The sequence below is a fragment of the Mobula birostris genome, chromosome 4 (genome assembly GCF_030028105.1).
Source record: "Mobula birostris isolate sMobBir1 chromosome 4, sMobBir1.hap1, whole genome shotgun sequence".
Taxonomy (NCBI): domain Eukaryota; kingdom Metazoa; phylum Chordata; class Chondrichthyes; order Myliobatiformes; family Myliobatidae; genus Mobula; species Mobula birostris.
In genome coordinates, this window is record NC_092373.1 from 11,688,271 (window position 1) to 11,713,245 (window position 24,975).

General features: G+C 42.7%; 1 protein-coding gene across 1 annotated transcript in view; it reads left to right on the forward strand.

Moving 5' to 3' along the window:
* Positions 1–16,924, forward strand: part of LOC140196989 (extracellular calcium-sensing receptor-like) — a 56,611-nt gene extending 39,687 nt beyond the window's left edge. Inside the window, exons 6-8 of the mRNA XM_072256922.1 lie at positions 2,484–2,711; positions 12,429–12,552; positions 16,008–16,924. Of these exons, the coding sequence (XP_072113023.1) occupies positions 2,484–2,711; positions 12,429–12,552; positions 16,008–16,924 (1,269 nt within the window). The remainder of the gene's footprint in view (positions 1–2,483; positions 2,712–12,428; positions 12,553–16,007) is intronic.
* Positions 16,925–24,975: the final 8,051 nt, after the last annotated feature.

Below are 24,975 nucleotides of genomic sequence, written 5' to 3' on the forward strand. Positions count from 1 at the left end.
AGGCTCACTAGTCTATAATTACCTGGACTACCCCTACTACCTTTTTTGAACAAGGGGACAACATTTGCCTCCCTCCAAGCCTCTGAAGTGGAAACAAAATGGGTGACCACTGGGAGGTCCCACTTTCTCATGCGGATGGAGTGTTGGTGCCTGGTGAAGCGGCCTCTCAATCTACGTCGGATCTCAGCAATATACAGGAGGCCGCACTGTGAGCTCTGGACACCAACAGACTGAAAGGTGAAGTGTTGCCTCATCTGGAAGGACTGGTAGTGAGGGAGGAGGTGTAGGGGCAGGTGTAGCACTTGTTCCGTTTGCAAGGTAAATGCCAGGAGAGTGATCAGTGGGGAGGGACGAATGGATAATGGAGTCATGCAGGGAGCAATCCCTAGTTATAGGCCAATTGCCCTGATTTCAGTAGTTGGGATGATAATGGAGTCCTTTGTTAAGAATGAGATTTTGGGGTACTGGGAGGCACGTGACAAAATAGACCCAAGTCAGCATGGCTTCCTGAAGGGGAAATCTTACCTGACAAATCTGTTAGAATTCTTTGAAGAAATAGCAGGCAGGGTATACAAAAGAAGTAAGTGGATATTGTTTACTTGGATTTTAAGAAGGCATTTGACAAGGTGCCACATATGAGGCTGCTTAACAAGATAAGAACTCATGGTATTACAGGAAAGATGCTAGTATGGATAGAGGATTGGCTGACTGTCAGGAGGCAAAGAATGGGAATATAAAGGGCCTTTTCTGGTTAGCTGCTGGTGACTATGGTGTGCCACAGGGGTTTGTGTTTGGACCACTTCTGTTCATGTTATATATCAAAATTTCGATGATGGAATTGATGGCAATGTGGCCAAGTTTACAGACAAGGCAATGGTAGGTGGAGGGGCTGGTAGTGTTGAGGAATCGGGGAATCTGCGGAAGGACTCGGACGGATTGGGAGAATGGTAAAGAAGTGAGAAATGGAATATAGTGTAGGGAAATATCTGTTCATGCACTTTAGTGGAAGGAATAAATGCATAGACTATTTTCTGAACAGGGAAGAAAATTTAAAAAAAATAGAGGTCCAAAGGGACTTGGGAGCTCTTGTGTAGAACTTCCTAAAGATTAACTTGCAGGTTGAGTTAGTGGTAAGGAAGGAAATTGCAATGCTAGCATTTGTCTCATATGTCTAGAATATAAGAGCAAGGATTTGATGCTGAGGGTTAATAAGAATCTGATCATACTGCACTTGGAGTATTCTGAGCAGTTTTGGTGTCTTTGTTGAAGAAAAGGCATTGGAGAAACTCCATTGGAGGTTCATGAGAAAGATTCTGGGAATGAAAAGGTTAATGTGTGAAGAGTGTTTGAGGGCTGTAATCACTGGAGCTTAGAAGAATGAGGGGGCATCTCATTGAAACCTACTGAATATTGAAAGGTCTTGATAGAATGGATGTGGAGAGCATGTTTCCTATCGTTGGTGAGCATAGGACCACAGGGCACTGCCTCAGAGTAGAGGGACTTCCATTTAGAACAAGGACTTTCCATCTCATATTGTTGATACTTATTACTCATTTATTTATCATTAATACTTCATTATTTTTGTATTTGCACAGTTTGTGTCTTTTGTACATTGGTTGAACACAAGTTGCTGCTGTCTTCCATTGATTCTATTATGGTTATTATTCTATAATGGAATTACTGAGTAAGGATGCAAGAAAATGAATCTCAGGGTAGTATAAGATGACAGATATGTACTTTGATAATAAATTTACTTTGATTGTGACTTTGATGAGAAGAAATTTCTTTAGCTAGAGGCTGGTGAACCTGTGCAATTCATTGTGTATATTTAAAACAGAGGTTAATAGATTCTTGGTTAGCCAGGACGTCAAGGATTATGGGGAGAAGTTAGGAGAATGTGGTTGAGAAGGATAATAAATCAGCCATGATTGCATGATGGAGCTGACTTGATGGGCCGAGTGGCCTAATTCTACTCTTTCTTCTAGTCTTCTGGTCTTATTCATAGTAATATGGAGCTAGCAAGAATGTAGGTGTGAATGAATATACTGTAGGTTAATATAAGGAAAGCTGGATAAACAGGTGAAGACAAAAGGAGGAAGCTTACCAGCATGAGGTGGAAGGGAGGGATTTCTTGTGCATCAGCACTAAAGTCGATCACTTTGTCTACCTGTGAGATCCCTGTAGTTCTGTGAATGACTGTAGAACTGATAGGATTTGAGATGATGAATTGACAAAACTGAATAAGTGGGAAAACACACACAAAGTCTGGAAGAACTCAGCAGGTTAAGCTGCATCTATGGAGAGGAATAAATAGTCAATGTTTCAGGTCGAGACTCTTCAACAGGACTGGAAAGCGAGGGGAAAGATGCCAGAATATGAAGGTGGGGAGAGGGGAAGGTATTGGTGGAACTGTTGCTTTATGGTTTATCAGTTGATTCTGTGAAGACATTGTCCATCTGACCTAACTCTAACCCTTTGCTAAGCTCTTAAGTTACCTGAAGGGACTGAGATACACCAGTAAAGGGGGAGAAGAGATTTATTTTGACGAGAATGGCGATATTGTGGCAACGTATGACATTGTGAACTGGCAGAGGATGGAAGATGGATCAGTCAAGTTTGTGCGCGTGGGACGTTATGGTGCAGCTTCAGCATCAGGCCATGATCTCGAGCTGGATGAAAAGGCTATCGTTTGGACCAGTGGAAAGACTGTGGTAAACCACTCTAATTCTTCTTAAGGCGACAGGGAGTAAGTTCAGAAGAAAAATGATGGGCAGGAGTTGTTACACAGAGACAGAAACAGGCTGCCTGGGGTGGTGGTGGAGACAGATATGATAGAGGTGCTTAATAGGGACATGAATGTGCAGAGAATGGAGGGACAGAAAGGATTAGCATTGAGCAGAAAGGATTAGAATTTGTGGGCATTTAATGACTAGTTTAATTAGTTTGGCACAACATTGTAGGTCAGAGGGTCTGTTCCAATCCTGTGTCATCTACACTCAGTCGCCACTTTATTAGGTGTAAGCCTGTGGTCTTCTGCTGCTATATCCATTCACCTCAAGGTTCAGTGATGCTCTTTTGTTTACTATTTAGAGATCCAGCGGATATAGGCCTTTGTGGCCCTTTGAGCCTTGCCGCCCAGCAACCCACAAATTAAACCCAAGCCTAATCATGGGACAATTTACAATGACCAATTAACCTACTAGTCTTTGGACTATGGGAGGAAACCAAAGCATCCGGAGAAAACATACATATTTGACAGGGAGGGCATACAAACTTCTTACAGAGGATGCTGGGTTTGAACTCTGAACTCCAGTCCCTTGCACTGTAAAAGTGTCAAGCTAACCACAATGTTACCATGGCACTCTTCTGCACACCATTGTTGTAAGGATTGCTTATCAGAGTTACTGTCACTTTTTTGTCAGCTTGAATCGGTCTGGCCATTCTCCTCTGACCTCTCTCATCAGTTTTGCCCACAGAACTGCTGTTCACTGGATTTTTTTTTGTTTCTGTAAACTCTAGGGACTGTTGTGAGTGAAAATCCCAAGAGATAAACAATTTTTGAGAGACTCAAACCCATGTCTGGCACCAATAATCACTCCACGGTCAAAGTCACTTAGACTACATTATTATGTAATCTGTATTGGAAAAATTTGTGTGGTTGGTCTGAACAAGAACTTAAGTTCTGCTGGTATAGAGAGGAAGATTGATCTATACAGAATGGAAGCAGGCCTTTTGACCCAACTGGCCCGTGCTGACAAAACTGCTCATCTAAAATAGTCTCATTTACATATGATTGGCCCATATTCTTTCTCTAAACTATGTCCAATCTATGTCCCTTTCCAAATGTCTTGTAAAAGTTGGTTATTGCGCCTGTCTCAAGCACTTCCTCCGGAAGCTAGTTTCTTATACCCACCGGCCTCTTGTGCAAATGTTCCTCCTCAGGTAGATTTCAATCTTTCCGCTCTCACTTTAAGCTTATGCCTGGTAGTTTTTAGTTCCCTTTCCATGGTTATACAAATTCTGAGGAGTTATTCAAGTTAGGAAGGACGTGGAAACCTTAGAAAGGGTGCAGAGGAGATTTACAAGGATGTTGCCTGGATTGGGGAGCATGTCTTATGAGAATAGGTTGAGTGAACTCAGCCTTTTCTCCTTGGAGCGACGGAGGATGAGAGGTGAGCAGATAGAGGTGTATGAGATAATGAGAGGCATTGATCGTGTGGATAGTCAGAAGCGTTTTCCCAGCTAGCACGAGAGGGCATAGTTTTAAGGTGCTTGAAAGTAGGTACAGAGGAGATGTCAGGGGTAAGTTTTTTACGCAGAGAGCGGTGAGTGCGTGGAACGGGCTGCTGGCGGCGGTGGAGGTGGATACAATAGGGTCTTTTAAAAGACTCCTGGATGGCTACATGGAGCTTAGAAAAATAGAGGGCTATGGGTAAGCATAGTAATTTCTAAGGTAGGGACATGTTTGGCACAGCTTTGTGAACCGAAGGGCCTGTATTGTTCTGTAGGTTTTCTATGTTTCTATGTTTAGACAGTTTTTGAAACACACCAATTTCTCATTGTAAAAGAAATCAGCCTGGAATCTTATAATTGCACTAATTAAACATGAATTGTTCAGTATTGTTTCACTGAAATAATTGCGAGCAGATTTAATGAAATTATCCATGGTGCTGATCTGTATATTTGAAATACTTAAAAAATTAATACAGTGGATTCCAGTTAATTGGGCTATCAGTTAATCAAGGTAGCCACTTATTTGGGAAAACTTTTAAAGAATAAAAACTAATTGAGAAAATAGCTGGGATTCTCTTTGTTTATTTGGGACAGTATGTGGCCTAATTGGGAAAGGAGGCTGTTGCCGAAAAGATTCTACTTGTGTCAGTTGCGTGCAGTTGTGTGGCTGTTAGGCAGTACACCACGCTAAGAGCAAACTGATTTTAAATATCGTCATATCCGTGTACTTGTGTTCAAAAAGCAGTTATTGTCACTGGTGGTTGGTAAGAAATAAGCAGAACAACAATTAAGAACTGATCTGCTCACTGCAGTTTCAAGCATTGAGGCTTGGATATACTAGAAATGGCCGGGAGTGAAAAAGAAACTATTTTCCTAATTCAACTGCAAAGAATTGGTAGTTATCTTGAATGTCACTGTTGGTCCCCGTTAGAGACTCAGCTCTCTCTTGTGGCTCCAAGTAACTGCTTGTATGTGACAGCAGCCACACCGATTCACTGCTTTGACTGGCAGGCTAAACCAGGTCAGAGTAGCTGGCGGGTCACATCCCCGGTCTTGGTCTGTGAAGTCAGCACCAGCAGTTTGGGCAAATGAGATCTAAGGTGAGATCCAGCAGCCAGGAAGGTAGCTCTGCAATGCTATGTGAAGTGCGCAGGGCATAACAAGGTACAGAAGAAGTCATTGTCATCCATTGCAACCAGGGAAGACCCCAGCTGTGACAAATACTCATACCCCTGGACCTGGAACTCTGAGGTTGACAGAGTAGAACTGCCCCAGTGGAATAGCTTTTCCACTTTAAAAATTCTCCCACACAGGTTTCCTGTCACTGTCGGATATGATGGACAACCAGCAGTAGTATTGGTAGTGTTCTAATTTGTTGTGTATACATAATTTGTTTCTCAGTTAAATAGTCTTTATTATATTGTCTTATACTATATTGTCTTTATTATATCTTTTTAACTATTTCCATCAAACTTTGGCTGATTGGGGCAGCTGCTTAATTGGGCCAAAATGTTCTGGTCCGATGTGTTATATTAATATATTAATCTCAGTACTACTAATAAATTTGCACAAGGTATTTGTTCAGACGTTAGGGAATATATTTTAACTGAAAGAAATTAAATGAAATGACTATATTCTATTCCTTTTCTTCATCGACAAGATCCACATATATGTAATTAGATATGTAATTATGCAAATTAATTTCAGAAGTAACTATGTGGAAACAGTAAATGGGAAAAAGATTGGGACACATGACATACTATTTATTGAGCAGCAGATAAAGAGAGGAAAGTTAGAGAAATTTCCGTAGAAGTGGCAACTAACTGGACCAAACTTGAAGACCAAACTTCAGGATCACTGAAGGATGCTCAACGGTTGTGGCAGAGCTTCCATGCTATCAGCCCCTACAAAGTGAAACCAAGTGATATACTGTATGTGACAACAAGGCTTCACTCCTAGATCAGTTCACTGCCTTTTATGCTCGCTTTGACCATCAGATCACGGAGGCACCGTCACAAACTCCCACAGCCACGATGACCCTGTCTCTCAGGCCAACATGTGAGCATCCTTAATGAGGGTAAGCCCACGGAAAGCTTCTGGGCCCGACGGGATACCTGGCCATGTATTAAACACCGACAAAAAAAAGGAAAATCCTACAAAAATAGTGGATATGGCTCAGTCTCTCGTGGGCAAAGCCTCCCTGGCACTGGGCACATCTACATGGAGTGTTGTTGCAGGAAAGCAGCATCCATCATCAGGGATCCCCACCACCCAGGATATGCTCTCTTCTCACTACTGCCACCAGGAAGAAGGTTTAGGAACTTCGGGACTCAATCCACCAGGTTTAGGAACAGTTACTATCCCGCAACCATCAGGCTCTTAAACCAAAGGGGATGCCTTCACTTATTTCATTTAACCACACAACCATCTAACAATTACAGCACGGAAACAGGCCATCTCGGCCCTTCTAGTCCGTGCCGATCTCTTACTCTCACCTAGTCCCACTGACCTGCACTTAGCCCATAACCCTCCATTCCTTTCCTGTCCATATATCTATCCAATTTAACTTTAAAAAGACAACATCGAACCTGCCTCAACCACTTCTGCTGGAAGCTCGTTCCACACAGCTACCACTCTCTGACTAAAGAAGTTCCCCCTTACGTTACCCCAAAACTTTTTCCCTTTAACTCTCAACTCATGTTCTCTTGTTTGAATCCCCCACTCTCAATGGAAAAAGCCTATCCACGTCAACTATATCTATCCCCCTCTTAATTTTAAATACCTCTGTTAAGTCCCCCCTCAACCTTCTACGCTCCAAAGTATAACGACCCAACTTGTTCAACCTTCCTCTGTAATCTAGGAGATTAAACCCAGGTAACATTCTAGTAAATCTTTTCTGTACTCTCTCAATTTTGTTGACATCTTTCCTATAATTCGGTGACCAGAACTATACACAATACTCCAAATTTGGCCTCACCAATGCATTGTACAATTTCAACATTACATCCCAACTCCTATACTCAATGCTCTGATTAATAAAGGCCAGCATACCAAAAGCTTTCTTCACTACCCTATCCACATGAGATTCCACCTTCAGGGAACTATGCACCATTATTCCTAGATCCCTCTGTTCTACAGCATTCTTCAATGCCCTACCATTTACCATGCATGTCCTGTATGTCCCATTTGCCCCATCTTTGAAATGTTCCCACAACCAATAGACTCACTTTCAAGGACTCTTCATCTCCTGTCTTGATATTTATTGCTTATTCATTTATTATTATTCTTTCTTTCTTTTTTGTATTTCTTCGGTTTGTTGTCTTCTGAACTCCAGTTGAACGCCTCAGTTGGGCGGTCTTTCATTGATTCTATTATGGTTATTATTCTATACATTTATTGAGTATGCCCGCAAGAAAATAAATCTCATTGTTGTATATATTGACATTTATAGTAAGTTTACTTTGCACTTTGAACTTCTGAACATTGTGCTGGTCAGCTGGCTAGAGAATTCATTAATATCTTTAACCTCTCGCTTTGATAGTCTGGGGTACCCAACTGCTTCAAGCAGGCTTCAGTTTTGCTGGTGCCTAAGAAGAACGTGGTAACCTGCTTCAATGACAATTTTCCAGTGGCACTTACATCTACTGTAATGAAATGCTTTGACAGCTTGCTGTTGAAGCATATTAACTCCTGCCTGAGTAGTGACTTAGATCCAATCCCATTTGCCTACCGTCACAACAGGTCAACAGCAGATGCTATCTCATTGGCTCTTCACTCCCGGAACATCTGCACAGTGAAAATGCATACATCAGAATGCGCTCTACTGACTACAGTTCACATTCAATACTATCATCCCCTCAAAACTAATCAATAAGCTTCAAGACCTTGGCTTTCATACCTCCTTGTGCAACTGGATCCTCGATTTCTTCACCTGCAGATCCCAGTGAGTTTGGATTGGCAACACCATCTCCCCCACAATCTCCATCGGCACAGGTGCACCCCAAGACATAGCTCCCTGCTCTACTTGCTTTATATTAGATTAGATTAGATTATGAGGACACGCAGTCCCCTTTTATTGTCATTTAGTAATGTATGCATTAAAAAATGATACAATGTTTTTCCAGAATGATACCATGGAAACACATGACAAACCGACTTAAAAACTAACAAGAACTACGTAATTATAACATATAGTTACAACAGTGCAAACAATACCGTAATTTGATAAAAACAGACCATGACACAGTAATAGTCTCAAAGTCTCTTGAAAGTCCTGTCATCTCACACAGACGGTAAACCTCCAGCGCCGCCAACTTGCTGATGCAGCATACTGGAAGCATCCGACCACAGTTCGACTCCGAGTCCGTCCGAAAAACTCCGAGCCTCCGACCAGCTTTCCGACACCAAGCACCGAGCACCATCTCTGCCGAGCGTTCCGACCCCAGCCCCGGCAACAGGCAATAGGCAAAGTCGAGGATTTGGGGCCTTCCCCTCTGGAGGTTCTCAATCGCACAGTAGCAGCGGCAGCGAAACAGACATTTCAGAAGTTACTCCAGGTGTTCTTCGGCGCTTCTCACGGCTGTCTCCATCAAGTCTGGATTGTGCACAGCCCCCCTAGTTACATATAATCGATATCATTCGGAACGGCTGTGCGCACTGCGTTGTGCCACCATCTTCTCCTCCCTCCACTATATTTATGACTCTGTGGCTAAGCACAGCTCCAATACCAGATTTAAATTTGCTGATGACAACACTGTCAACTCAAGGGTAGTGATGGAGGGAGATTGAAAATCTGTCTGAGTGGTGCAGTAACAACAACCTCTCATTTAATGTCAGCAATACCAAGGAGATGATTATTGACTTGAGATCTATGAGCCATTCCTCTCTGGGGAATTGGTTGTGGTTGTGGTGAAGATGAGCAACTTTAAATTCCTCAGTGCTGTCATTTCAGAGGATCTGTCCTGGATTAAGCACACAAGTGGCACTATGAAGAAAGCATGGTAATGCCTCTACTTCCTGAGAAGTTTGTGAAAATTTACCATGTCACCTAAAACTTGGACAAACTTCTACAGATGTGTGGTGGAGAGTGTACTGGCTGGTTGTGTCGCAGCCTGTTCTGGAAACACCAATATCCTTCTATGGAAAGTCTAGAAACAGTAGTGGATATGGCCCAGCCAATCATGGGTAATGTCTTCCCAACTATTGAGTACACCTGCATGGAGCTTTGTCACAGGAAAATAGCATCCATCGTCGGGGACCTCCACCACCCAGGACATGCTCTCGTTTCGCTGCTGCCGTCAAGAAGAAGGTACAGGAGCCTTAGGAACCACACTACCAGGTTTAGGAACAGTTACTATCATCAGGCTCTGTAACAAGAAATGATAATTTTGCTTAACTTCACTCCCCCATCACTGAACTGTTACCACTGAACTGGACTCACTTTCAAGGACTCTTCATCTCATGTTCTTGGTATGTATTGCTTATTTATTTATTATTATTATTTCTTTTTTCTCTCTTTCTTTTTGTATTTGTACATTTTATTGCTTTTTTATTGCACATTGGTTATTGCCCACCCTGTTGGGTGCTACCTTTTACTGAATATATTGTGTTTCTTGTAGTGTAGGGTGACATATATATAATTTGATAATAAATTTCACTTGAACTTTGAAAGCATAGAACATAGAACATAGAATAGTACAGCACAGTACAGGCCCTTCGGCCCACAATGTTGTGCCGACCCTCAAACCCTGCCTCCCATATAAGCCCCCACCTTAGATTCCTCCATATACCTGTCTAGTAGTCTCTTAAACTTCACTAGTGTATCTGCCTCCAGAAAGCAGAAATCACAACAGGAACTATAAAGGGGAAACAGAATCTACAACAAGAATGGTCGGAAAAATTTTCAATTGACATGCAGCGTGAAGGCTTGTTATTTACAAATTATGTGAATAATACAATTTCAGTTACACAAGGGTATCAGCCAATCATTTTTGGCTCTAACATTGGCATGAGGAGATCAAATATCTTGTCTAAAGATATATCCAGCACTGACCTTGCTGAAAGTAGAGTTGTATTGCTCATGAAATAGTGGTGTGCATGTTTTTCACAAAGAGTTACATAAAAAGGAAATAGGACGTAGAACGTGGAATATTGCTGGACAGACACAGGCCCTTTGGCTCATGATATCTGGAATGACAATGATGCCAGTTCAACTCACCCCGTTTGTAGACTTTATAGAGTACAGATGCTGGAATCCAGAGCAACAAACATTCTGCTAGAAGAACTCAGTGGGGTGATCAGAATTTGAGGAGCAAAGGTATTGTCAATGTTTCAAAACAGCAGCAATTCCTTTCTTCCCTCTGATGCTTCTCATTTTGTCTCACAGAAGGCAACATCTATGATTAAGGACAATCACCACCCAGTATATGCCCTCATCTTGTTCTTACCATCAGAAAGGATGTACAGGAGCCTGAAGGCACACACTCAATATTTTAGGGAAGTTTCTTCCCCTCCGCTATCTTAGTTCTGAACGGACAATAAATCCATGAACACTACCTCACTATTTTTGCACTACTTATTTAAATTATTATATACGTTTCTTATTGTAATTTATAATATATTTTATGTGTTGCATTGCACTGCTGCCGCAAACAACACATTTTATCAGCATACGTCGGTGACAATAAGCCTGACTCTGATTCTGAGTTCTCCCAGCAGATTGTTTGTAGTTCCTAGCCCCATCTGCCTACACATGGTCTGTATCCCTCCATTCCCTGCCTCTTCATGTGTCTGTCTCAACGCCTCTTAAACACTTCCATGACTTTCCTTGACAACATGTCGAGGCATCTCTTACTCTCAGTGCAATAAAAATTGTATCCCATAAACCACCTTTAATTCTCCTCTCTCTTGCCTTAAAGTTATGCCTTCTAGTACTAGATACTTTGAACCCGGGGAAAAAAACTCTAACTAGCTACCTTATTTATGCCTTTCATTACTTTAGAAACTTCTGTTGGGTTGCCCCCCAGCCTCCGAAGCTCTAGAGAAAAGTTCGTCCAACCTTTCTTTATGGCTAATCTTCTCTAATCCAGGTAACATTATGGTGAACCTCTACACACCCTTTCCAATATAGAAGTAAAAATAAGGCAGCATTTTAACAGTTTTTGTAGCACATCACAAATGGAGGAGATAGAATCATAGAGTCATAGAACAGTCCAGCACAGAAACAGGCCCTTCGCTCCATCCAGTCTGTGCTGAACTATTATGCTGCCTAGTTTTATCAACCTGCACCTGGACCATAGCCTCCCATACCCCTACCATCCATGTACCTATCCAAACTTACCTTAAATGTTGAAATCGATCCTGCACCCACCACTTCCACTGTCAGCTCGTTCCACAGTTGCACCACCCTTTGAGTGAAGGTGATCCCCTTAAACATTTCACCTTTCACCCTAAAACCCATGACCTCTAGTTTGAGACTCACCCAGCCTCAGTGAAAAAAAGCCTGCTTGCATTTACCCTTTCTATACTCCTCAAATTTTGAGTACCTCTAGCAAATCTCCCCTCATCCTCCTACACTCCAGGAGATAAATTTTAAATACATGCAACCTTTCCCTATATCTCAGGTCCTTAAGACCTGGGAGCATCTTCGTAAAATTTTATCTGTACTCTTTCATTCTTTCCCGTAGGTAGGTGATCCAAGTTGCATACAACACTACACTCCAAATAACTCCACTATATACCCCAAATCTTCAGATCCAGATTGTCTTATGCGCTAGGGTGCAGTGAGATTTCATATGTGAAGCTCACAGAGTAAAGAGTCATAATGAATACATCAATAAATACAGCACGGAGCACGGAACAGAATGGTGCAAAAGCTAGTAATGCAAACTGAGGTTGTTCGAAAAGAAAGACTGTAGTGTCAATAATGGAATAACTGAGAGAGGTAGAGTTAAGAGGTAGTATTCCTTAGGACTGATGGAAGTTAACCAGTGCTTTGTACTGCAAACTGTGCTGAGATCACACACAATTTCTACTACAAGGACAAAAGATTTTGGAGATACTGGAAATCCAGAGTAATGCTGGAAGGACTCAGCAAGTCAGGCAGTATCGATGGAGAGGAATAAAGGGTTGGCGTTTCGGGCTGAGACCCTTCATCAGGACAGTTTCTACTTTTTGCCTTTTTGTTAATATATCAGGTTCCAGAGTCATTCTGCAGTAGAAGCTGTCCCTCGGGAACAAGGAAAGCAAGTCGGACTGGAGAACAGGTCTGCTGCTTTGACTGCCTGGCATGTGCTGATGGTGAAATTAGCAATGACACAGGTATGATTTGCCTCCTGGTGGTGTGTTTCTTCCAGTAATAACTCCCTGGTGCCAATTCACTGGCTGACGACAGATGGAAAGCAATTTTTATACATCAAGTTAATACCTGAAACATGCTGCATAGAAGTCAGATTCAAGGATGTTCGAAAGGGAGTTGGACAATTTCCTGACGAGGAATATTTTGTTGGCCTCTATTTCTATAAGTTTACAGTTTTCCTTCATGATAAGAGGTATAGATTGAATGGATAGCCAGAAACTTTTTTTTTCTCAGGGCAGAAAAAAAGGGGGGATCATTTTAAGGTGAATCAAAGAAAATATATGGGGGATGCCAGAGATAAGTTCTTTACACAGAGTGCTGGATACAATGGAATGTCCTGTCAGGGTTGGTGGTAGAGGCAGATACATTAAGGGCATTTAAGAAACTCCTTGATAGGAATATAGAAGATAGAAAATTGGATGGTTATGCAGAAGGGAAGGGATAGATTGATCTTAGAGTAGTTTAAAAAGTTGGCACAATATCATGGGTGAAGGGTCTGTGCTGTGCTATAATGTTCTGTTCTTTTGTGATTATCTTACAACATAGAAGGACCCATTGATCCCACAGGGTCACGCATACTGTGGAAGGTGCAAATGGAAATTAAGTCAGGATCAAGGATTAATTCTGTTTTCTTAGTTATTAGCTTGAATACTCTTAGTACCTCTTGTACTTAATAAAGTGGTCACTGAGTGCATGTCTGCGGTCTTCTGCTGTAGCTCTTCCACTGCAAGGTTTGCTGTGTTGTGAGTTCAGAAATGCTCTTCTGCACACCACTGTTGTAAAGTGCCATTATCTGAGTTACTGTCACCCTGTTAGCTTGAACCAGTCTGGCCATTCTCCTCTGACCTCTCTCATTAAGAAGGCATTTTCAGCCACAGAAGTGCCACTCACTAGATTATTTTGTTTATTGTACCATTCTCAGAAAACTGTAAGGACTGTTGTACGTGAAAATCCCAGTCCATCTGGTATCAACAATCATTCCATGGTCAAAGTCACTTAGATCACATTCCTTCCCCATTTTGCTGTTTGGTCTGAACAACAACTGAACCTTCTGACCATGTCTGCATGCTTTTATGCATTGAATTGCTGCCACGTGATTGGCTGATTAGGTGTTTGTAACCATGAGCAGGTGTACAGGTGTACCAAATAAAGTGGCTACTGATTGTATATTCAGTCTGGTTCTTGCGCTTACTATTTTAAAATCTCCCTAATTTAATTTATTTCAAACAATGTGACATTTAGACTATAAGACCAAAAGATACAGGAGCAGAATCAGGCCACTGGGCCAATTGATTCTGTTCTGCCATTTCATCATGGCTGACCCATTTCCCTCTCAAACTCATTCTCCTGCCTTTTCCCCATAACCTTTTACCCCCGACTAATGAAGAACCCCTATCAACCTCTGCCTTAAATGCACCCAGTGACTTGGCCCGAACAGCTGTCTGCGTCAACGAATTCCACATATTCATCACTCTCTGACTAAAGAACTTTCTTCTCATCTCTGTTCTAGATGGACATCCCTCTATTCTGAGTTTGTGGTTCTTAGCAACTTGCAAAATTCTGGAGGAACTCAGCAGTCCAGGCAACATCTATGGACAAGAATAAACAGTTGAGCTTTCAGGCTGATGAGGGGTTTTGGCCCGAAACGCTGACTATTCTTTTCCATAGATGCTGCCTGGACTGCTGAGTTCCCCCAGCATTTTGTGTGTGTTGCTTTGGATTTCCAACACCTGCATGTTTTCTTGTGTTTGTGATACTACTACTGCAACTGTGAAGTTTCCTCTGGTCATTAGTTTTGTTCGTTTGTGGATTGAGAGCTTCATTGGCAAGAACCCATCCTGAATTACTGTCAAACGAGATGGTGACCAACACCAGTCTTCTGGTCTTCTGGTTGGTCACCAGATAACTGCAGTCTTCTGGTGAAGGGACTCTCACAGTATCATCGGGTACTGATTTAGACCCAGTGAAGATGAAGGACCAGAGATATTTTTCCAGATCAGGTAAACAAAAGTAAAACAAAATCAAGATTGAATTTACTGTCACAAATACATGTGTGCACAGGTGCAATGAAAAAACTTAATTGAAAGAGCATCACAGAGACATAGCATCATATAAGCAGCATTCACAAGACTAACAATTTACTAGAAAGAACATAATTCAGACAAATAAAAGGTTCATTTTAGTGTAAAATGATCAGTGTTGCTAAACTGTAGTGCTGTAGTGATTGGTGTCTTGCCAGTTGGTTCAAGAACCAAATGGTTGAAGGGAAGTAGCTGTTCTTGAACTTGGTGTGGGGCTTCTGTAGGTCATGCCCATTGGCAGCTGCAGGAAGATAGCATGCTGTAGATGATGGAGGTCATTGCTGATGGATGTTGCCTTTGGTTAACAATGTCTCCTGTAGATGGCACCAATGGTGTTGGGAGATGTGCTGCGTACACATTGTATTGATACTTAAGCACCTCAACATTGGAGATTGTGGTAATCCCATTCATCTGATGCCCTGGTCTTTCTCAATAGTGGGTTTGAGAGATGAGTAATACTCAGGAATATCACAATACAGAAAGAACAAATTCCTTTGCAATAATGTAGAGTAAACAACTTAGATTGGTTCAGGATGAGGGAGCTTCATGTTGTGCTATGTCTATCCTGTCTGGAGATGGTGATGATACTAAGTGTTTTCCAAGAATTAAGCCACCTGTTTATCCAAGTTCATAATTCATCAGAAATAGGCTCTGAAACAAACAAGATGTCGCAGAAACTCAGTGGTCAGGCAGCAACTGTGGAGGGAAATGGACAGTTAATCTTTCATGTTGAGACCCCTCATTTATGGACTGAAAGATAGAGGGGTGATAGCCAATATAGGGAGGTGAGGGGAAGGGGTGGAACAAGAACTGGTGTGTCCAGGTGAGATCTTGCTAGCTCTTGCCTTGCCTATCCCCCTCACCTGGTTATCTCCCTGCTAACTTTCAGTCCAGATGAAGGGTCTTGTCACAAAACATTGACCCTCTACAGCTGTTGCCTGACCCACTGAGATTGTCAGTTACTTTAGGTTCAAGGACCGGTAGTCCCTGTGTCTCTGAACACTTTATCATATTGGGCTGGTTTATTATTATTGTTGTCACATTTACTGAGATACAGTGAAAAACTTGTTTTGCACACTGTTCATACAAATCACATCATTACACAGTGCACTGGGGTAGAATAAGGTAAAATAATAACAGAACTTAGAACTGTGGAGCACAGTAAGAACTTTTGGCCCACGGTTTTGTGCCAAACTTTTAACCTACTTGAAGGTCAATCTAATCCTTCCCTTCCACATAGCCTTCCATTTTGCATGCAATGCCAATTGTATTCAACTAATGTACTGTTTAATTGTGACTTGCAAACTGTTCAACAATGTTTTTAAATATTATCTCAGATTCGGTCAACTGTATTGCGTGCGCACCAGAAGATTGGCCCAACCCAATGAGGAATGAGTGCATCCCAAAACATCTGGAGTTCCTGTCATTTGATGGTACCATGGGGATCAGCTTGACAACCGTGTCCCTGTTGGGAGAGGCCAGCACGATGGGCGTGGCGGGCGTGATCTGGTACTACATGAAAACCCCCATCGTCCGAGCCAACAACTCCGAGCTCAGCTTCTTGCTCCTCTTCTCGCTGGCTCTGTGTTTCCTCTGCTCGTTGACCTTTATTGGGCAGCCCTCAGTCTGGTCTTGCGCGCTTAGACACACGTTGTTCGGCATCAGCTTCGTTCTCTGCATCTCCTGCGTACTGGCCAAGACCCTGGTAGTGCTGATAGCATTTAAGGCAACTCTCCCCGGCAGCAACGTGATGAAATGGTTCGGGACCCTGCAGCAAATCCTGGGGGTCTTGCTCTGTACAGCAGTCCAGCTGGTGACCTGCCTGGTGTGGCTGCTCTTCGCCGCCCCATTCCCAGTGAAGCAGACCAAGTACTATAAGGAGAAGATTATCTTTGAGTGTGATTTAGGCTCCGTGGCTGCCTTCTGCTGTGTTCTGGGTTACATTGGCTTTCTGTCATGCCTCAGCTTTGTCCTCGCGTTCTTGGCTCGGAAACTCCCCGATAATTTCAACGAAGCCAAGTTCATCACCTTCAGCATGCTGATCTTCTGTGCAGTGTGGCTGGCCTTCATATCGGCCTATACCAGCTCTCCCGGGAAGTACGCCGTGGCCGTCGAGATCTTTGCCATTTTGGCCTCAAGCTTTGGCCTGCTCATCTGCATATTTGTTCCCAAATGTTACATCATCCTGCTAAAACCAGAGCAGAACACCAAACAATATCTTATGGGCAGAACCTTTCCCAAAAAATCAACTTAATTTGAAGTTTCCCCTGTCTGATTAAAATCAGGTGTCTTGCACTAATTGACGTATTGCACGTTGAAACCAAGGATGATGTAGAATGTCTTGTATTGAATCAGTAGGTGATTCCATGATACTTAAAACCATTAGACCTAGGAACAGAATTAGGCTATATTGCCCATCAAGTCCGCTCTGTCATTTGATTATGGCTGATACAGATTCCTCCCTACAGGTGGCACAGATATCCTGGCAGTTTGCAGAACACTATCACAGCACGTGGACCTGGGTTCAATACCCGCCACTGTCTGTAAGGAGTCTGTACGTTCTCCCTGTGACTGCATAGGTTTCCTCTGGGTGGTCCAGTTTCCTCCCACGTTCTAAAGACATGCTGGTTTGTGGGTTCATTGGTCACTTGTGTAATTGGGAGGCGCAGGCTTAAGAGTCGTAAGAGCCTGCTACCAAGCTGTATTACAGGAGAAAACAGCTCTCCATCCCATTGTCCTGCCTACCCCCATATCCTTTGACATCCTATCGATACATTCATACTTTCCCAATCTTTTCCCAATATGTACCTTGCTCCTGTGAAGTGGAAAGCAAAAGCCTAATCTCCAAGGATTTACCCTGTCTAATTTGGACTTTATTTGATATGTGCATTTGATGATTTATTAGATTATTCTTATATCATATATTAAAATAATTTTTGAACTCCCTTTCCCTGGAGATTTCCTTTCTGTTAATGGAGTGTTTAAATTCAGATAATGGGCAGTGATACCATGAAATAGTATGAAGGTCACAGAGTAAACAGTACATATGTCAATAATAACCACAACAGTAAGTAGAGTGACCAGTGCAAAATGGACAAATGCTGCAAAGACAGTGGTGCAATCTGAAAGACTTTAAGAAGAATTGCTAAATTGTTGATAACAGTATAACTATGGGAGGTAGAATTGGGCTGTAGAAGAATATGGCAATGCCTCAGGAAGGACATGCCCTCTTCTCATTGCTACCGTCAGGGAGGAAGTACAGAAACTTGCAGACATGCAATCAATGTTTTAGGGACAGCTTCTTCCCCTCCACCATTTCTGAACTGACAACGTACTAACCCATGAACTACTACTACTACCCACTACTTCTCTGCTCTCCTTTTGCACCATTTATGTAATTCAATATTTCTTATTGTAATTTATAGGGATTTTATTTGTTTCACTGTGCTGGCAGCCCATCATATCTGATAATGACAGGAAACCAGTGTGGGAGAGTTTTAAAGTGGAAAAACTGTTCCACTCTCTCAACCTCAGAAGTCCAGATCTATTGGTATGAACAAGCATCACAAAATGGTGTCTTACTTGGTTGCAGTGGATGACCATGACGTCTTCTGTGCCTTTGTTCTCCATAGATCGTTGCAGTACTGCCTTCATAGCCCTTGGATCTCTCTGTAGACCTCAGCAGCCAAGGGTGCCAGAACTGACTTTGCATGTTAGGACAGGCATGTCCCTATCACACAGGGTTATGAAGCCACCGATGACCCTGACCTGGTTCAGCTGGCCTGCTGAAGCGGTGTACTGGGGTGTTGCATGCAAACGGCTACTTGGAGAAGCAGGAGAGAGCTGAATGCCAGGGACCAAAGGTGAGGGAGTTGACCCTGAATGGACACAACAAGCCCCTTCAGCAGAGGTGCTATCCCTTCCTGGGCACCCCATATACCCCTGATGCATAATAACAAATTTCAGCCAGCGATATTAAACCAGATTCTGATTCTAATTCTGATGTTGCTCTTTCTGAAGGTTTGCAACTCCCTCCCCTCTCAAATTTGCCAATAGTTTCAAAAAGATGAGTCGGTAACAGAATAACCAAGACGGCCAGAATTGGGTTTTAGCAGAGTATGCTCTCCTCTGTGAGAGTCCGCCCCTTGACAGAAAGGGCAGGAAGAGGATGGCAGGAGGTTTACATATATTCTAAATGGACACTGGGACACAGGGTGGATCAGATTTTAGACCTTAAGACATAGAAGCAGAATTAGGCTATTCAGCCCATCTAGTCTGCTCTACTATTTCATCATCACCATCACCATCAGATTCATCACTATCTGGCTACAGAAATTCCTACTTATCTCTGTTCTAAAGGGATATCTTTCTATTCTGAGGCTGTGGCCCCTGGTCCTAGACCCTCTACTGTAGGAAACATCCTCTCCACCTCCAACGTATCTCAGCATTTCAACATCCTGTAGGTTTCAATGAGATGCCCCCCACCCCGTTCTTCTAAACCTTATAAAGCCTCAGATTTTATGGCCTCATCCCTGCTTTGTAGTCTAGCCCTCTTGAAATGAATGTTAACATTGCACTTGCTTTCCTTTACACCTACTGAACCTTCAAGTTAACCTTTAGAAAAACCTGCATGAGGACTCCCAAGTCTCTTTGTACCCCTGGTTTCTGAATTTGCTTCCCGTTTAGAAAATACTCTACACCTTTACTCTTTCTAGCAAAGTGCATGACCAGACACATCCCTACACTGTTTTCCAAGTGTCTGCTTGGTAGTGTGAGAATGTTTGCGTGGTCCACTTAGTTTGTGTGACAAGTGCCAGAACATGAGACTAGATGGAAACTTACTAAATTTATAACAATTGCAAAGGTGTTTTTGTCTTATTCACAGATACAGAGTCATACAGCATGGGAACAGGCCCTTCAGCCCAACTCATCCATGTTGACCAAGATTCCCATTTAAGCTAGTCCCATTTTCACAGATTTTGTCATATCCCTCTGAACCTTTCCTGTCTATGTATCTATTCAAGTGCCTTTTTAATGTTAATGCCTGAGGCAACCGCTTCCTCTGACAGCTGCTTCCATATACAGGATGTATCGCACTTTTGCCCCTCAGATCCACATGAAAATTTCCCACGTCACTTTAAGCCTATGCCCTCTAGTACTTAATACCCCAACTCTGGGCAAAAGGCAGTGTCTTCCCTATCCGCCTCTGCTCCAAATATACCCAATGACTTGGCTTCCACAGCTGTCTGTAGCGATGAATTCCACGGGTTCACCACCCTCTGGCTAAAGTCATTCCTCCTCATGTCCTCCTGTGTTCACTGGTCTTAGTCTCCCCCACTATTGGAACCATCAATGTCCTTTTTTTGCTGGTGGGGGGAGGGGGAGGACCGTTGCTTGCTGCCGCTTACGTGCGGGAGGGGGGAGCTGGGGGGGTGGACTTTGGGGTTCTCACATTTAACTGTCGTTCTTTCTTTGGGGCACTTCTGTTTTCGTGGATGTTTGCAAAGAAAAGGCATTTCAGGATGTATATTGTATACATTTCTCTGACATTAAATTGGACCTTTGAACGTTTGAACCTTTGATCCTCTCCGCATACGTTGTATCTGGGCCTTTCAATATTCGGTAAATACATATGGAGTTGGTGCAGTGTAAATTGCAGGGATAAACCACCCCGAAGGCCAGAAGGCATTTTGAAAATTGACACCATAAACTTGCAAGTTTTTCTGATATTTTCCTTCACACTTACAGTTTTGATTGGCAAAACCATTTAGAGAATTGATAAGAAGGAAACAAAGGAATAATTTTTGCTGGCAAACCCTGAAAAAGTTGGAAATGAAGAACACGGTAAAATCACCAACACTCTTTAGCTCTTCATACAGAATAGATCAGGAAAACATTCTGAGGGGACTAGAATATAAAAGCAAGAGTGTATTGCTTAGACTTTATAAGGCATTGGTCAGATTGTACTTGGAGTATTGAGCACTATTTTGGGCCCCTTATCTACGGGAATACTGTATGTGCAAGGTCCACAGGAGGCTCATGAAAATGATCCAGGGAATGAAAGGGTTAATGTTTGAGCATCGTTTGATGGTTGTGGGCCTGCACGCACTGGAGTTTTGAAGAATGAGGAGGTGTCTCATTGAAACCTATCAAATGTTGAATGATCTAGATAGAACGGATATGCAGAGGATATTTCTAAGAGCAGGAGGAGTCCGGGATCAGAGGGCACAGCCTCAGAATACAGGGACTTCCATTGAGAACAGAGACTAGGAGGAATTTCTTTAGCCAGAGGTTGGTGAATCTGTGCACTTCTTTGTCACAGATGGCTATGAAGGACAAGTGATTGAATATACTATATTTAAAGTGGAGATTAATATGTTCTTGGTTAGTAAGGGTGTCAAAGGTTACAGGAAGAAGGCAGGAGACTGGGGTTGAGAGGGATAGAACTGATGGAATGAAAGCACAGACTCGAAGAGCCAAATGACTGAATTCTACTCCTAGTCACATAGCTGCTGTGTGACAATTCAATTCATTATCTATTGTGGTTGCTCTGCTGTGTTTAATTCAGCCTGGAGAAGGAGACCACATTCTTCCTGTCTATTCCTTTGGCTGTTGATCAAAGTTTCCACTTCATCACAAACATTTGTATATTTATCATCATAAATAACAAGGCTTCAGATGTCAGGCAGGTTCTGAAACAAGACCATAAATGAAAAGACAAAGGGTCATATATAGGCTATTCAGCCCGTTGAGTTTGCACTGTTCTATCACGGCTGATTTTTTATTCCTTTCACCCCCATTCTGCTGCCTTTCCCCGCGTAACCTTTGACACTCACTAATTCAGAACCTATCAACCCCTGCTTTAAACATAACTAATAACTTGGACCTCTACAGCCCTCTGTGGCAATGAATTCTACAAGTTCACTACCCTCTGGCTAAAGAAATCCAACAGAAAATATATTTGGTCTGGTCACTGGTTCAGACAGAGCGACTGTCAGGATCTGGTTGTGCTTTGCAAATCCCTCATCCCTCCCCAACACCACTAACAAAGTAAACAACTGTACAAATGTAAGTTATGACATTATAATGTTTTCTTGGTGATCTCAGCCATATAACGATTTTGCTTAAGCCTCTGGGGCACGTCTCCCAGATGCAATACTTGCTCAGTTCTCATCTAAACACGACTGTGTGGCAGCACTGGTTAACTAAATCACTCATTCCCTGGTGAGTTGTCTAAGTTAGATCAATACAAATTACAAAATGCACATCACAAACTCATACAAGGGCATACAAAGCCTTCGGGCCTGACCCACATGCAATATGATCATGGCTGATCTCTGCCAGCCTCAGATCTTCTTTCTGTTCCATTTCCCCTTAACGCTCTGTTCTCTGAGCTTAACTAAAAACTGAAAATCAGAATAAGAATCTGTTTTAATATCATTGGCATATGCTGTGGTATTTGTTGTTTTGTGGCAACAGTACAGAGCAAACATAAAGCTATAAATTATAATAAGAAATATATATTTAACAATTAAATGAAATAAATAGTGCAAAAAGAGGGCAAAAACACTGAGGTGGTGTTCATGTGTTTGTTCATTGTTCATTCAGAAATCAGACGGTGGAGAGGAGACATGTTCTTAAAACGAATGTTTGTCTACAGACTCCTGTAGCTCCTGCCTGATGATAGCAATGAGAAGAGGGCATGTCCTGGGTGACGAGATCCCTTAGTGATCGAGGAATCGCCTTTTGAAGCTGTCCTTGATGTTGGGGAGGCTAGGGCCCGTAATAGAACTGACTGAGTTTGCAACCTTCTGCAGCTTTGTTGATCCTGTGCAGTGGCCTCTGCATCCCAGACTGCGATGCATACAGTTAGAATGCTCTTAGGATTTAGTGCTACTATCTCCATCTTAAATACTTCTAATTTTTGTGTATCAAAATAAATCTTATTCATAATAAAAGCAATTACAAGAATAGACTGTGCAATGTCTTTTCATTCTTACGTTCATTATCAATGCATTAAGTCGTGTTGCCCTACAACCACCTTGACAAAGATTTTCCTACAATGTCACCTTTCCATCTGAAGGAAAGACATGTCTTATGAGGATAGGCTGAGTGAGCTAAGTCTTTTCTCTTTGGAGTGAAGGAGGATGAGATGCGACTTTATAGAGGTGTACAAGATGATAAGAGGCATAGGTCGAGTGACTAGCCAGGGACATTTTCCCAGTACAGAAATAGCTAACATGAGGGGCATAATTTTAAGGTGATGGAAGGAGAGTATAGGGGGAGATGTCAGAGGTAGTTTATTTTACACAGAGAGTGGTGAGTATATGAAATGCCCTACTAGGGGCTGTGGTAAAAGCAGATACATTAGGGGCATTTAGAACCTTTTAGATAGGCACATGGATGGTGTAAGTATGGGGGGGGGCAAGTGAGAGGGAAGTGTGAGATTATTCTTAGACTAGCTTTAAATGTTAGGCACAACATTGTGCGACAAAGGGCCTGTACTATGCGGTAATGTTCTGGTTGGGACCGCTGCTCTCAAGCATCCAGCTCCCTGTCCCAACAGTTCAGAGCATCTCCTACAATGCAAGCAGACACAACAGACTTCAGATGTTGGAATCTGGTGAGGGAAAGCAAACTGCTGGAGGAACTCAGCGTGTCAGGTGGCATCTGAAGTGACAATAACACTGATCTTATTTCAGATTAAGATCTTGCATCAGGACTGAAATGGATGTTAAGTTAAGTGGCTAGGCACCTTTTGACTTCATATGTCCAGTGGAAATTCTGAAACAGAGAAGTGAACTTCCACTAAACTGTTGAAGAAGGCAGAGGGTCATTGTGGAGGGAGTACATTCAGATTGGAGGGTTGTGACTAGTGGTGTCCCACAGGGATCTGTTCTGGGACCTCTTCTTTCCGTGATTTTTATTAACGACCTGGATGTGGGGGTAGAAGGGTGGGTTGGCAAGTTTGCAGATGACACAAAGGCTGGTGGTGTTGTAGATAGTGTAGAGGATTGTCGAAGATTGCAGAGAGACATTGATAGGATGCAGAAGTGGGCTGAGAAGTGGCAGATGGAGTTCAACCCGGAGAATTGTGAGGTGGTACACTTTGGAAGAACAAACTCCAAGGCGGAGTACAAAGTAACTGGCAGGGATACTTGGTAGTGCGGAGGAGCAGAGGGATCTTGGAGTACATGTCCACAGATCCCTGAAAGTTGCCTCACAGGTAGATAGGCTAGTTAAGAAAGCTTATGTGGTATTGGCTTTCATAAGTCGAGGGATAGAGTTTAAGAGTCGCGATGTAATGATGCAGCTCTATGAAACTCTGGTTAGGCCACACTTGGAGTACTGTGTCCAGTTCTAGTCGCCTCACTATAGGAAGGATGTGGAATCATTGGAAAGGGTACAGAGGAGATTTACCAGGATGCTGCCTGGTTAAGAGAGTATGGATTATGATCAGAGATTAAGGGAGCTAGGGCTTTACTCTTTGGAGAGAAGGAGGATGAGAGGAGACATGATAGAGGTGTACAAGATATTAAGAGGAATAGATAGAGTGGATAGCCAGCGCCTCTTCCCCAGGGCACCACTGCTCAATACAAGAGGACATGTTAAAGTAAGGGGTGGGAAGTTCAAGAGGGATACTAGAGGAAGGTTTTTTACTCAGAGAGTGGTTGGTGCGTGGAATGCACTGCCTGAGTCAGTGGTGGAGGCAGATGCACTAGTGAAGTTTAAGAAACTACTAGAAAGGTATATGGAGGAATTTAAGGTGGGGGGTTATATGGGAGGTGGGGTTTGAGGGTCGGCACAACATTGTGGGCTGAAGGGTGTGTAATGTTCTGTACTGTTCTATGTCCTATGTAATAGATGACCCCAACAGACTCACAGGTGAAGTCACCTCACCTGGAGGGACTGTTTAGGACTGTTAACAATCTTTCCAGGTGAGGCGATTTCACCTGCTAATGGTAGTGAGGGAGAAGGTGTAGCACTTGTTCCGCATGCAAGGATAAGTGCCAAGAGGGAGATCAGTGGGGAGGGATGAATAGACAAGAGAGTTGCATAGGGAGCGATGTGCAGGAATGCAGGAAGTGAGGGTATGGGGGTGGGAAAGATGTGCTTGGTGGAGGGATCCCATTGGAGATGGCGGAAATTACAAAGAGTTACGTTCACGTCAATTACCAACACAATCGGAGGATGTGATGGGGCAGCCTACAAGTGATACCATGAATCGTGCCAACATAGCATGGTATATAATAATTGTGTGGGGTGTAGATAGGGTAAACGAAAGCCAGCTTTTTCCACTGAGAT